This window comes from Herpailurus yagouaroundi, unplaced genomic scaffold, assembly GCF_014898765.1.
Source record: "Herpailurus yagouaroundi ecotype Mexico unplaced genomic scaffold, PumYag 186, whole genome shotgun sequence".
Taxonomy (NCBI): Eukaryota; Metazoa; Chordata; class Mammalia; order Carnivora; family Felidae; genus Herpailurus; species Herpailurus yagouaroundi.
This window is the reverse complement of record NW_024412417.1, coordinates 39,890,034-39,905,160: the sequence shown is the minus strand read 5'-3', so window position 1 is coordinate 39,905,160 and position 15,127 is coordinate 39,890,034. Positions and strand designations below refer to the sequence as shown.

The following is a 15,127-nucleotide window of genomic DNA, read 5'->3' as shown; positions in this document are numbered from 1 at the left end:
CATCTGTAAGTGGAGAGAGCTAGATCCTACCTTGTAATGACTAAAATAAGCACTTCGCATCACGTGTCATGTAGAGAAGTACTCAAAATATATGTGAGATTATGTTACATAAGACGGAGGTTACACAGAAAAAGTGTCTCCTCTTTGTCTCCACCAAACCATGAACCTTACTGACCATCCCAGATCAGCTACTAGGTGAGTGTTGAAAGGCTTTTGTAGGTCCCTTCCAGGTGTTGGGATGACAGAGAACGCGGCTTTTACCGTTTAGACGGTTTCTGGATCATCCACAGCCACCTGCTCCGGGGACCCCACCCCGTTTTCCGGGGAGGAGCTCGTTAAAGCGACCCTTTTTTGTGTGTTCATCTGGCTTTCACGGCTCCCCTCTTTCGTGCCCGTTCCCTCCGCTGTGGTGGCATGTGAATTTCTGCGTCTTGTCCAGCAGGCTGGGAGCTCCTTGAGGATGGGCACTGTGTCTCAGTCATCTGTGGATGCCAACCTGCCCACGGAGCGCCTGGCACAGAGCAGGTGCTCTGAAACTGGCGGACCGATCAGGTGCGCTGTCTCCATTCTGGAGATAAGAATACTCAAGTTTAGACAGGTCATGTAAACCTTTGTACGTGTTCTTTGTTGTGTCTGGAATGTGTGTCCCACCTGCTGTTCCCGGAAGGCTCCTACTCCTTCAAGGGCCAAAGCAAAGAACACCTCTGTGGGGCCTCGTCTGCCCCCTTCTGGCTGGCAGAGGTAGCACATCCCTCCGATTCCCTAGCGCTCTGAATGCTATCTCTACGGAGACGGTTTTCCTCTCCACCTGGCTATGAAGCCCTGGGTGGACAAGGTCTCCCTCCGATTCAATTCTATCTCCTTCGCGTGTAGACTGTGAATGCGCAGCCCAGGCTATGTTCTACCAGCTTAGGATGTAGGCCTGCCCCACATTATCTTTGTCGGTCAGCATATGCCAGTGGATGGAAACCCATCTCAAGATGGATTAATCAGTAACACGGTTTATTGGTTCATTAATGAAAACTCCGGGCATAGATTGCAGATTCCTGTCGATCTCTCCTTGTGTTGTCTCTTGTCTTCCGGGTGTACTTTCCTCTTTCAAAAAGCTATTACTCCGTGGAGGTTCTCGGTGGCTTTGTGCCTGCAACTTCCCAGATTCCAGTCCAGCGGAAAGAGATGAGAACCTTCTCAAGTTCTGATAAGGTGCCCAGTTTCATTGGTTCTGGAAGGGTCACTTTTACAGGGCAAAGCCAATCACTTTGTCCGTAAGTCTGTGAAGCTCCAAATGGCTGGGAGCGGATCCCATGCTGGGAGGGAACTCAGTCTCCACGTGAACCATGCACTGAGGAGGGAGAGGTAGGTCCCCAGAAAAATATGGGCACTGCCACCAAGAACGGCAGATAGATGCTGACTGTTCTCAGTGAGCTTGCGATCTAGTGGGGAAATCTAGAGAAACAACTTTTTTAAGCAACTTTTTTTAACAGCAACTTTTTTAAGAGTTTTTATTTATTGAGAGAGAGAGAGAGAGAGAGAGAGAGACAGAGAGAGACAGAGAATCCCAAGCAGGCTTCCCACTGTCAGCACAGAACCTGATGCGGGGCTCGAACTCACAATCCATGAGATCATGACTTTAGCTGAAATCAAGAGTCAGACGCTCCACTAACTGAGCCACCCAGGTGCCCCGGAAAACAGCAATTTTAATTCAGTATGAAAACACTGTTGACGGAAATGCACGAGGGATAAGGGGGTACGCAGAGGGGGCAGCCGAGGGCCACAGGGGAGTGGAAGGAATCAAGGAGGGCTTCTTGAAGGAAGTGACAGTCGCGCTAAGCCAATCTAGATACTACGTGAGTGGCTACTGATGGGATGAACTAGTGCATACCTTGTACCAAATGACACAATTGGATCTTTGTAGAACTGGAATTTAAACCGGGCTCTGTTCACTATTCAAAGTCTAATGATTTTAGCAGTTTGTCAAGCTGGACTTGTTTCTGTGAGGCAATGTTTTCCAAATTCCACGTCAAATCAGAGTCGGCTAAGAATACAAACACACTTCAGAAGGATGGCTGAGCGTTCGGCTGAGCCCACAATAACTTATTTAATTCACAGTATACATGAAATACTGTACATTGGCAGTGACATCATTCACAACTGCTATATTTCACATTGCCAATCCTCAGTATTCCGCCCACATTACGGACTAAGTAGGCTTTGTTAGCTGACTCAATCTTCATTCATAGCATAAATAGCAAAAATAAACACATTCGCCGCACAAAGTCACTCCAAGTTTTAAACAACTGTGGCAAACTTGAGCTTTTGAAGCATTGGGCGGAAAATTAAGGTAAGGTCCGTTTATCCTTTTCCTTGGATCTTTATGTGATCATCCCTAAACCAACCCTGATTTCTTTCAGGTGATTGGAATAATAGCCGGGTTCGTGATCGGTTTAACGCCTACGATTGTAACGGCTGGAGGATTTGCTGTCATCGCCACCGTGGCTCTAGAACACCGAAATCCTTTGCTGATAGCAGAGTTTTGCGGGGACAAATAGTTCATAATACACGTTCTCTTTTCTGTCCTTTGGAGACTCCCAGCATGCAAAGTGGCCATTCTCTTTCCCTGCCCCATTTCAGGCAAAACATTATGTTCTGGCTAGACGTGGTTTATAAATCTTGCCTCTGGCGCCTCAGAGCTGTGTGACCTTGAACAAACTTCATCTTCCCTCAGTCTTGGTCTTCTCACGTGCAGAGTGAGGACGATGGTTCCTTCCTTACAGGTCGGTTGTGTTGATTCGATGAGCTGAGGTATGAAAGCTCTTTGTGAATGACAAGGCGCTGTCCAAGTTTTAGGCGTCATCCTCAGAATTAGACTTCTGACACTGGCCTACATTCTTCCAAGTGGTTCCCCAACATTACCGTAAAAGGCAAGCCCCCAAACTGTTTATGTCGTAGAATCTTTTTTTTTTTAATTTTTTAAAACATGTATTCATTTCTTGAGACACAGAGAGAGACAGTGGGAGCTGGGGAAGGACAGAGAGAGAGGGAGACACAGAATCCGAAGCAGGCTCCAGGCTCTGAGCTGTCAGCACAGAGCCCGAAGCGGGGCTCGAACTCACGGACCGTGAGATCATGACCTGAAACGAAGTTGGACGCTGAACCGACTGAGCCACCCAGGAGCCCCGTAGTAGAATCATTTTGTAATGACAGAAACAATGTATTATTTGCTGAAATTATCTAATGAGTAGACCTGTACGGCATTTGATAATTTTATCTTGTTACTTAGGGCAAATTGCTCGAGATGACATACATTTGAAAACCGCGTCGTTGTTTCGGTGTCTGTGGGGTCTTTTTGTCTGTTTTTTCTTATATAAAAAAGAAACTTCAGTACAATTTTGTTGTACCAAGATTATCAGCGATGGTTTCTAATTCATTTATTTTTACTTTTCCTCTTAGAAACCAGTTTGTGGAGAGACATCTTCTTTCAAGCATTTCTACTGGCCGCGTGCTTAATCATTTGTGCATGTGCAAGGTAATGCAGATTTTATTTGCACGCAGCAGTGTTTCATAATTAAGGAAGCTGTAACTGATTGATAATGTCCTTGCCTTATTCCACAATGCATGTTCGGTAGCTCTGTGGTTAAGATCTGTTCATTTGCCCGTGCCCCTTCAGTGCCCCTTTTGCGATCACGTCCCTCCTCTCATCATCTCACAAAGCATACGAAAGCCAGTGGATCTTGCTAGAAATTGGAATTTATTATGTATCATCCTTCGTTTAAATCCTCAGTGACTCCCTATTACGGATACAAACTAAGTAATCCCGCGTGGAGTTCAAGGGCACTTGGAGTCCCCACTGGGACTCCATCTTTCTCATTATGTTTTTATACCTTAACATAAAGTGTCTGTTCCTGGGAAGTCCACTCAGCACCTCAGATCACATGATGCTCTTGCCTGATTATAGGCATGTTTCTGTCCTACCCTCGGTCCACCATACCCCTCCTATTCTTTTCTTGCCCAAGTCTACAGGGCAATGGTCATATCCCTCCTGTGCTAAGTGCACTTGTGCCTCAGGGCCTTTGCACTTGCTGTTTATTCCGCCTAGTGCGATCTTCTCTAAAAAGCTTCTTAACACGTGTCCCTTACTTCTTTCTGGAATCTGTTCAACGGTCACATCATCAGCGAGATCTTCCATGACAACACCGTATAAATAGCTTGCCACTCTCTACACACACACACCTCACTTTACTTGTCTTTACTTATCACTTACCACCTGACCTGTTATATGTTCAGCTGTTTAAATGTCAATGATCAATCTCTTTCCACAAGAATGTGAACCACCTGAGAGCATCTCCTTCACTTCTGTATCCCCAGTGCCAGGGGCTCATCGATATTGTTCAATCAGTGAAACAGGGATAAGTGGTCCAGACCTGGGGTCTTTGTGGTGCTTGTGCTCCGGTCAGCAAATGCTGCTTGCTGTCACACCCCGCCTCCTGAGGGTCGGATACCTCACATCACTTGGGAGAGTTGTGTTTTTAAATACCAGGTCCTGAATCCCAACCCTTGTGATACGAGTTTAGATCTAGTGAGAATCTGTATTCTAAAATAAGCGTCCCAAATAATGATGAGGTTTAAGAAGTATTAAGGCTTTTTGGATCACAATGGGACCAAAAGAACGAAACGTGGGGGAGGTCGTGCGCTAAAAATAAATTTGCAAAAGTCTGCATTGTATATCCCAGGTCAGAGGACCATTTGTGCACCAGCATCATAAAGGCCCGGTGAAATAACGTCATGAAGAAACATGATTGGCTTTATTGAACTTAGCGTTTCCCAACCATCATGGATCATGGGACCTTTTATGTGATTTCACAGAACTGTCAGTGAAATGTTCCTCTTCGGTTAATTCCTGTAGATGCTCCCCATCCCCCTGCCGTGCCCCCACCTCTTAAGAAGGAAACTGGACAACCTGTCCCTTGAGCCTGAGCTGCATTTAGAAACTTGCTTCCAAGAAACAGAACCTGGAAAGAGGGGGAAAGGAAACTTCAGAAGCCGGGCAAATGTGACCTCAGGTGGTCAAGGTTAACATCAACAGGGCTAAGTTACGTGGATAGCATGTACCTTTGATGCGAGGTGATGAGAGTGGCACTTCTCCCCTGTGGCCTTCTGGACCCCAGTCTAACCAGAGGAAAACTCAGGTCGAGGGACCTTCTACACGTTATCTGGACAGGACTCCTCAAACCTGTCAAGGTCATCAAAACCAAGGAGAGTCTGAGAAATTGTCATAGCCCAGAGGAACCCAAGGAGCCATGACTAAATGTCTGAGGCATCCCGGATGCCGTCATGGAACACGGGCAAATTAGGGAAAACCGTAAGTTACAAATGGCACATGGTGTTATTAGCGAGGCAGCAATGTTGGCTCGTCACTTCCAACAATGTGCCATAGAAGCGTTAAGATGCTGGTAATCGGGAAAGTTGCTGAAAGGTGTATGAGAACCCTCTGTACTGTGTCTGTAACTTCCCTGTGTATCTAAAGTTGTTTGAAAAATAAAAAGATTATTGAAGTGAGAGATTGGTTACGAGAAAAATTATCGACATGGGTAATAGCATGAATGGGTCTCAGACATGAGTCTCTATCATTTCAGATACCTACAAAATTCAAGGAAAGGCGAAAGGAATCCATTATTATAGATAAAAGAAGAGTGGTTAATTCTGGGGGAAAGAATAGGAAGGAGGGCAAAGGAAGCGTTAGAGACTGCTGGAAATAATTCTATATCTTGACTCGGGTGGTGAATGCGGGAGTTCAGGTTAAAAAAAACAACCACCGAGATGTGCACTTTAAAGGCTTTACTGTACATTTTTCAAATCTCAATTTAAACGAATTTTTTAAAGGCATACAAGGGGATGTCAAAAAGGGTATTCATCAAAATTTAACAGTGGCTGCTTTAGGCCAATGGAGTTTTTCGATGATATTTTCCCTTTCCCTTTGTATGTATTTATGACTTTTTCCAGTGATTCATGTTTTGAAACTAAAAACAACCAAGAAATTATTCTGGTTTTTTTTTTTTTTTAAATCCACTCTCTGAAGCAACACCCATCAGATTGGTAAAAACCTGACATTTTAACACACTTTTGGGGTGAGGTGGTAAAGCAGTTGGATTTTCTCCTTTGTTTTATGTAGACGTTTTGTACTTTTGTGGTCACATTTCAGACTACGACTCGCTTTGAGTTAAATCGTTAAATTTTGTGTTCGGCTGTGATGTATATGCGGAGGCTCATTCTTTTGCATGTGGATGTACAATTGTTTCAACACTATTGTTGGACAGACTCTCCTTTATCCATGAAATTCCCTTTGCTCCTCTGTTAAGACTCGCTTAACTGTATCTGTATGGGCTCATTTCTGGTCTCTCCATTCTTTTATTGACCTGTATGTCTATTGTCTGGCCAAAACCACACTATGTTTATTACTGAAGTTTTATAGCAAATCTTGAAATCACGAGACGTTAGTCCAAAAGAATAGCCCACACTTTGGAAATGCGTCGCTAGTTTACGAAACCTGGGAAATTCTGTTGTTTCAGGTGCTTTCTGGGAGGGATATTGGCCAGTGTCCTCATGTGCCCATTGGCGATAACTACTGCCTGTAAGTAACAATCTCTCCAATTATTCCTCTGATCCCTGCCCTGTACTTGAGTCCAATTTTGGTCATTTTGAAGCGATTCTTAGATATTCTCTCTTTCTTATCCAAGATACTGTCACATCGTTGTTTCTCAGCCTTGCCGACTATTTCGAAGCCACCGCCTGTGCTCAGTAAGTGTTGACTGTGTTACCATCATCCTGACGAAGCTGACTGTAGCCGGCTACCTGAGACTGCTTTTGGCTGCCTAATGGATGGCAATGACCACGCACAGGAAGCGTCCCCGTCATCTGTCTCGAAGAATACTTTCTGTTAATGCTAAAATCTCATAGCGTTCTCATCCAGTCTCTTACATTTTTACCAGTTCTTCAAAATTGAGAAAATTAAGCTTCAAGGCACTAGGACTTAATAAATAACGTGAACCTAAAATGCGTAGGTCCCCTGTTAAAGTGTTTTTATAGGTTCATAGCGCTGCACTTTATAAATACCTATTAAGAGGCCTTTATCTTACAGTGCCCCAAATAGCTGGCAAACTGCCCACGAAATGGTCTCGCTTGCAAAGTGTGATGTCTCTGCCACCTCTCACTCACTTCACGATCCCCCTGCGTGCTGACTGCCCTGGCTCATCATATTTCAGAGTGTTGTTGGGGTCTGGGTGAGATGCTCACAGAATTTCAAACGGCCTGCAAAACCCCATCCCGTTGCAAGATGGATTGTGTTAATGACCCCCTCTTCTATATGGCTGCCAGAGGCCAGCTCCCATAGCTTAGAGACGGAGCTCTATAATTCAAATTAGCTCACCGGCCTTTGCTCTCGACGCTGTGCCGCCCTATTTATGAAATCACTGTGTTAATGCTGAAATCACAATGGGACTTGGTGAAGATTTATTTTGTTTAGGACTCCAGCCAGTATTGATTTCCTGACAGTCTGAGCGATGTTTCCCTTCCTTTCCTGGCATTCCAGGCTTCTGGGGACAGGCTTTGATATAGCTAAGATGTGGTCCACCTCGTGGTTAGAAAATTGGGTCCCGAGGTCACCCAAGAACTTCTTATTCTTTAGCGCTTGTCTATTAATAACATTTATTTAAAACTCCTCTGGGGCGCCTGGGTGGCGCAGTCGGTTAAGCGTCCGACTTCAACCAGGTCACGATCTCGCGGTCCGTGGGTTCGTGCCCCGCGTCAGGCTCTGGGCTGATGGCTCGGAGCCTGGAGCCTGTTTCCGATTCTGTGTCTCCCTCTCTCTCTCTGCCCCTCCTCCGTTCATGCTCTGTCTCTGTCCCAAAAATAAATAAACGTTGAAAAAAAAAATTAAAAAAAAAATAAATAAAATAAAACTCCTCTAAGACCCTCACTTCCTACCCTCTGGATGCGGGTTATTCTCCGTGTCTGCAGAACTTAGAAGTGTACCTCAGCCAGCGCTGAGGACAGATTGGCACTCATGTTCAGCTTTCTGGGCTGTGATGTCGCGCTGTTCAGGACCGGACCAACCAACGAGGTCTACACAAAAGACTTCCAGCCACAGAGCCACTTCGTAACTCAACGTCCAACTGTCACTGCTTGGCAGATGGTGTGCATTGTTTAAATCCCTTCCTTCTGGGTTTTAAGATGAATTTGTGCAATTAATTGAAAAGACCAGCCTCACCTTGTTAGGGACTGTAACGAGCGCAGAGTTTCTCAAAGCATGGCACGGGGACATCTGTTCTAGAACCAACTGGGGAGCGTCTATCCTGATCCCAGCTCTTCTGAATCCAATTCCTGAGGGATCTTCAGTTTTAACAACCTGTCTGGGTAATTCCTTGCACATCAACTGTGAGAACCCTGGAAAGATGGTTTGTAACTTCTTTACCCCTTGATTTCTAAAGTGGCATCACTTAGCCTTCCTAAATCTCTGCTGAGAACTTACGATACATTCTGCGCTGCGCTGAATGTCCAGTTCTGCTCAGCAGACATTGATGGAGTCTCTCCCAAGGGTCGCACACTTCCCCGAGGTGCCAAGGTTGTTGTGCCAAGGCCTCGGGATTTCTGAGTCTAAAGAGACACGTAAAGGGCAAGGTAAAGTCGCATTTAATAGGGTTAAGTGCAAGTACAGAGTTAGCACAGAGGCTAGGGGAACACCGGGACAGAAGTTCTGCCAGACTAGGAGGATGGGGGAAGCAGGCAGGGAAGGCCTCCTGGAATGCCAATCTCTGACCTGCAGGGGATAGCGTCACCTGTCGCTTTCAGGGCACCTCCCGCTGTCCTGAGCTCCTCATTTTGTTATCTCCTAAAAGAAATTAGACCAGGATCAGGATGATATTTCTCTCCTACACACTCTCATCCACAGCTTCAATAAGATCCCTCCTCCTTTGGTTATTTGTGTTCATACTTTAACTTGTTCTTCTCTTGTTCCCTCTCCATTTTTTTTTTTTTTTCTTATTTGCTGCCCCCTCCCCAGCCTCATGGACACACACTGTTGCATTTAAGACCCGTGAAAACAAGGACTGTTGACTTCATTTTTGTATCCATCTGAATGTCTTGAGAATAGCACATACACCAGGGGCGCCTGGGTGGCGCAGTCGGTTAAGCGTCCGACTTTGGGCTCAGGTCACGATCTCGCGGTCCGTGAGTTCGAGCCCCGCGTCGGGCTCTGTGCTGACAGCTCGGAGCCTGGAGCCTGCTTCGGATTCTGTGTCTCCTTCTGTCTCTTCCCCTCCCCCATGCACGCTCTCTCTCAAAAATAAATAAACGTAAAAAAAGAGAAGAATAGATACACCGTAAGTATTCATTAAATTGGATGGATTTGCTATACCATTTCTTAAAGTACTTCCTTTATAGCCAAAAGCTCCGTGTCTGTATCTTAAAGATTTTGCAACCCTTTCCCTCACACATAAACATATCCAGAAGCTAATAAGCCAAAGACATGGTTATTAATATCGAGAGTCAAGGATGACTCATGAGGCTCCTCCAACAATCAAGGATGAAAATCTAAGGGGTTGGAGGACAAGTACTTAATTCAGCTCGACACTCATGAGCGGAACAGCCGTCCCCTGCCTGTCTTGCAGCGTGCATAGTAGATTAGATTAGGGTCCTCTCCTTTCACACTTCATAGTTCTCAAACAAACCTTTCCCGTCCCGTAATGCGATTTTCATTCAGCCACCTTCTTTGTTAAATTTAAAGCCTGCGAGTTTGGGGACTGTCTGTATCGTTCACCAGTGGCCCAAGCGTCCCTTCCAAATGAAGGCCATCACAGTTGTCCCATGTTGCCAGTCGTGCGTTAGCATCAGCAGGGCGCATTCTGCACATTTATGACTTCAGAGGAACAAGATGGGTAACCTCTGTTCTCTCTGCCCTTACCTGTTGGAATGTGTGCTTACGTCACTGGCGAATGAATGAATAGACTATGGGGAAAACCCACTTGTTACCCTGTAAGGATTTCTGTTCTAGAGGAAGTGGTGCAGGTGGGAAAAGAAAATAATATAAAATGGTGGTTAAGTAAGCACCGAGCTGGGATAAATATGAAAGCTCCTCCAAGTTGAGGCTCTACTCTTCCTAATTATGATTACTCAAGCTAGTGTGTGTGCGTGTGCGTGTGCACAGTGATTTCAGCAGTTACCGCGTTTCCTGTCTATCTGGATGAATCATGTATTTCTTTCCTCTTTTCTCTGCTCCAGGTTTGCCAAAATTTGCCAACCACGTAGGACGGTCTCTGACGAATGACTTCAATCTGAATATCCAGAAATTGTCTGATTTGCAGTCTGCTTGGAATCAACTGCTTTATTGGAAGGGAGTGAGCAACTACATTATTGAGAAAAAGCCATTTTAATTTGGTTATGTGTCTTTTTTTTTTTTTTTTTAAATCTCATTTTTGCTTTCCTAAATTGTAATCTGCTCAGGAAGATAATATCAATTCGTCTTTACTTTGCCAACGCTAGCAGTTGAAAGGGAACTGGCTGGGAAATGTGATAGAGAACCAACCACGTGGGTAGATGGTCCCCTCTTATTCCCTGAGGCATTGTTTTCATACATGAATTTTCATCTAGAGAATTCCATGAGGCGCTTTTAACAATGCAAATTCCTGGGCCTGCCTACAAACCCCTATCCCTTGCTGAACTGTTCAATTAATACCAACTTGAAAGTAAATATGGGGCGCCTGGGTGGCTCAGTCATTTAGCATCCAACTTCAGCTCAGGTCATGATTTCACGGTTCATGAGTTCGAGCCCCGTGTCGGGCTCCGTGCTCACAACTCAGAGCCTGGAATCTGCTTTGGATTCTGTGTCTCCCTGCCTCTCTCCCTCTGCCCCTCCCCTGCTTACTCTCTCTCTTTTTTTCTCTTTCTCTCGAATAAATAAATAACAAAGTAAATAAATTGCACTTTGCACATAAAATACAGTGAAGAAAAAGTTCATTCTCCCCAGGGAGCAGCTTCATGGGAGTTGGTGACAGTAGATGAGGGTTCGTGGAAAATGGGCAGGAGAGAGCCTCTCTTTGGGAAAGCACCTTCTTCTTTTGAACCATTTCCTTGCCAAGATTGCAACCTTCTTGGGGTTCATGATCGCCTTTCACTCATGTGCTATTAAAAATAGAACAGAAGAAGATCTTTAAGGGTCAAAAAAAAAAAAAAAAAGGCAAAACACTTGAGCGCCTTGACATGCATAAACACGGTACAATTGTACAGCCAGCGAAAGAGTTGGACAAGACGCTCCCTGTCATTGCTCTCACATGGTGCCTGTTCTCGAAGTAAATGTGGCCTGCGATTCAGATTTGTTCTGCATGCTGTTCTCCAGCTAGGCAGTTCTTTTTTTCAAAAATTTTTTAATGTTTTATTATTTATTTTTGAGAGTGAGAGAGACAGGACACCAGTGGGGAAGGGACAGAGAGAGACAGAGGGAGACACAGAATCCAAAGCAGGCTCTAGGCTCTGAGCTGTCAGCACAGAGCCCGATGCGGGGCTCGAACTCACCAACCATGAGCTCATGACCTGAGCCAAAGTCGGACTCTTAAGCGACTGAGCCACCCAGGCGCCCCGAGAGCCTGCTGTTTTGATGCTCTGTCAGGAGAGCACACCTTGAGAATTGCTTATGTTGCCTGTCTTCTGTGTTGTGCACGGTTTTATAGAGGGTCACTACGTTTACATGATAATACCTTTCAAAGTTAGATGCAGCAATAAAAATGATTGTTTACAAGTATGTCAGACTTTATTGTGTCGGGGACGTTTCCTCCCCAATTATTTAAGCTTCCTATCACTGCAGTGACACGTTGCCGCAGAGTTGATGACCTAAGACAAAATAAGTGTATTATCTTACAGTTCTGAAGGTCCGATGGCCCCAAAATGAGTCTTAGGAGTGTCTCATCAAGACGTCAGTGGGCTGCGTTCCTTCTGGACTCTCCAGAGAAGACCCCATTTCCTCGCTCTTCCAGATTCTGGAAGCTGCCTCCATTCCTTGACCCTCGGGCCCTACCTCCTTCTTCAAAACACATCCCTCTGCTTCTGCTGTCACGCCCCCTTTTCCGACTTTTGACCCCTTGCCTCTTTCTGATGAGGATTTTTGTGATTATGTTGGGCCCGCTCAGGTAATCCAGGATAGTCTCTCCATTTTAAGATCCTTAACTTAATCCCGTCTGCAAAGCCCCTTTGCACAGATTCTGAGTGTGGTTTCTACTGAATGCCTATCGCTTCGGCAATGCAAAGTTGAAAAATCGTAAGAACCATTGTCGGTCAGCGACCATCTGTATATATATCCATAGATATCTAGATGCAGATCTGTGTAGCTCTACATCTGTCCATCCATCCATCCATCCATCCACCCATCATACATCCTGTTCTGTTTCTCTGGATAACCCCAACAAATTCAGCAGGAATAATAGCCACCATTTTACAGTAAGCTTAGAGAGCTTTGATAACCTTCCCAAGCACAAGGAGGGCACGTAGGGGGCCTAGGAGTCACGCCCAGGTCTGTGTGACCCCTCGGCCCTTGCCCTGCCCGTTACTGACTGCTGCTGGAAGCGTTACGGGTGAACGGCCTGGCACCCGGAAGGTTAAATATTGCCCTAGTCACTCTCTCCAGAAATGCTAACTCCGGAAAAAGTGTCCCGGGGGGCAAGAGGTTAAATGACCAGAGCCAACCTGTGACCTTTGCCCTCTTTCTCGTACCTCAAGATTCTCAAATCTCAGAGGGATGACTCGACCCAGACGCCACAGGAGAGAGAGGTCACGTGGTGCCGTCGCGTCTGCTGGAGGCCCTCTGCTCGTGTCAGCTTCCATAGCTGTCGGCTCATGGGAAGACCAGCCATTTTGACGGAACCTGTACGACGTGCGAGACGTTGTACCCGCCTTCTCTATAATCCCTACCGAGGTCCTGCCAAGGTTGACTTCATATTGTAGCTGCCGTGACCAGACAACAGTTGACTAATGTGGGCCGACTGGCTCTCCGTTATCTTTTAACCAAGCCATTGACCTCCAAGCTTGCCCACTTAATTGCCTTAGACTGGGGAGGGACATATCCCTTCCCTGCCGCACCACGAGTGAAGGTGAGAGGTACACAACCATGGTGGCGGGAGAGCTGGGACGTGTAGGGGAGCATGTGGATGCCCCGCGGGCTCTCGCAGACTCCACCACAGCCACGTTTTAAAGGTGAGGAAGGCAGACCTCAGAATGCGAGCGTCATGCCGTCCCACAACTCACGATCGCCGAAGCCCGGGTTCCGCTCAGGTCTTGGAGACCCCAGTGTCATTTCCCCTCAATGCTTCTCCGGACAGGGTCGGTGGTTACTTCAAAGCAACTCAGATGCAAAATGATCTGCCTGTGCCGCAGGGGATGCCAACCACCCCCCTCCTCCCCGAAAGGAATCCCACTACTGCTCATGCAACACGGCGGAGCAGACACCTGCTACCTTGGCATACTTTGCCTCGATGCCACACTTCCCTACCAGGCCCCGATGAAGGTCTGATCACGTATTAAAAAAAAAAACACACACACACAAAAACCCTATCCCACTGTGATGGCTGTACCCCTCCATCTGTCCCGTGCTGGGTGAAATGGGCTACAGCTGCAAGCAGCACCTGCCAGGGAGCCAGACCCGGTGGGTACCTAGGGGGTGGGGAGCGATTTAGCAGGTGGATACTACAAGCTGGCAAAAATTTTCTTACCCTTTGGGAGTCTTAAAAGAAATGAAAACAAAGGAAATGAAATGCAGGAGTGGGAGGTGGGCGGGGGGCTGGGGGTGGGGGAGGAGACCAAGGCTGGTGCCTCCGGACTTTTATTTTCAATGCAGAAGGTCATCTTGCATTTGCATTGTGGAGAGGGAAGGTGACCCATCCTCCAGCCCAAAGCAGATTGAAATGGCACACTTCCCTGTGGGTGACACTCGGGTTGAGTCTACAAGGGCTCTGCTGTGGGCAAGGGGAGAGAGCTGAATCTCCATGCCAGCGGCCTCACCAGCTTCGTCTTCTCTTTCTCCGCCTTTTTGGTGAAAGGAAAAATCAAGAACCACATCCCAGAGCGGCCCACCCTCCCTGATGCTAGGTATATAGTAACAGCTTCTCCGAAAATAGGCCTAAGGCCATGCCTTGTGGTTCTCTCTCAAGGGGAGGGGACTATCACTGAACTGTCATGGAGAACACCAAGCAAGAGAAAGTGAGCTTAAACAGTGGCATGAGGAAGGATTCACTTTCATGAAATGAATAATCTGATTTTATTTATTTTGGAAGTGATTCACCATCATTTTTTTTTTTAACAAAAAATGAGAACATTCAAATAAACGAGAGAAGTTACCCATAATCCCTCAACTCAGAGACGGCCACTGCCAACATCTTGGTGTTTATCCAAGAAACCCGTCTCGGTTGCAAGGTTGATGAGATACGAAAACAAGCCACCCGGTGAGAAGGACTTTGGGCATGGAAACAGCCGCCATCTGGGGTCAAACGTGCTGCCATTGTCCTGTTGGAAGCAGAGGGCTCCGGCAGATGTCAGGCCCAGCCCCCTGCTATGATTTAGTGAGAGGGCAGCCATCAGCTGTCACCCTGTAGGAAAGTCATCTCATAGCCACCCCCAGTGTGGAGTTCAAGATGGCCACACAACAAAAGTTAGTTTTAAAGGCCCTTTATCAAAAAGGAAGCGGGAAACAAACTAAAATGTAGCGTATCCAGTATATCCATGTGTTCTCCTTTCCTCCCTCCCTCCCCCCTCCCCCTTCCTCCCCCCCCCTTCCTCCCTTCCCCTTCCTCTCTCCCTCTTCCCCCACTCCCTTTTCTCCTTCTTTCTCTTCCTCTTCCTTCCCTCCTCTCCTTCCTCCTTTCCTTCTTTCCTTCCTCCCTCTGTTCCTTTCCTTCTTTCCTCCCTCCCTCCTTCCCTCCCTCCCTTCCTTCCTTCTTCCCTCGCTCCCTCTCCTTCCTACCTTCCTTCCTTCTTTCCTTCCTTCCTTCCTCCCTCCCTCTCTTTCCTTCCTTCTTGCCTTCCTTCCTTCCTTCTTCCCTCCCTCCCTCCTTCTCCTTCCTTCCTTCCCTCCCTCCCTCCCTCCCTCCCTCCC

The 15,127-nt window shown here is 46.6% G+C and overlaps 1 protein-coding gene across 5 annotated transcripts in view; it reads left to right on the top strand.

The window, feature by feature from the left end:
- Positions 1-7,715, top strand: part of TMEM71 (transmembrane protein 71) — a 28,418-nt gene extending 20,703 nt beyond the window's left edge. For all 5 annotated transcript variants that reach the window (XM_040494453.1, XM_040494456.1, XM_040494454.1 and 2 more), the window contains 3 exons: positions 3,451-3,526; positions 6,567-6,628; positions 6,735-7,715. In XM_040494453.1, coding sequence (XP_040350387.1) covers positions 3,451-3,526; positions 6,567-6,628; positions 6,735-6,799 — 203 coding nt within the window. In that variant the 3' untranslated portion in view covers positions 6,800-7,715. The remainder of the gene's footprint in view (positions 1-3,450; positions 3,527-6,566; positions 6,629-6,734) is intronic.
- The last annotated feature ends 7,412 nt before the right edge of the window (positions 7,716-15,127 follow it).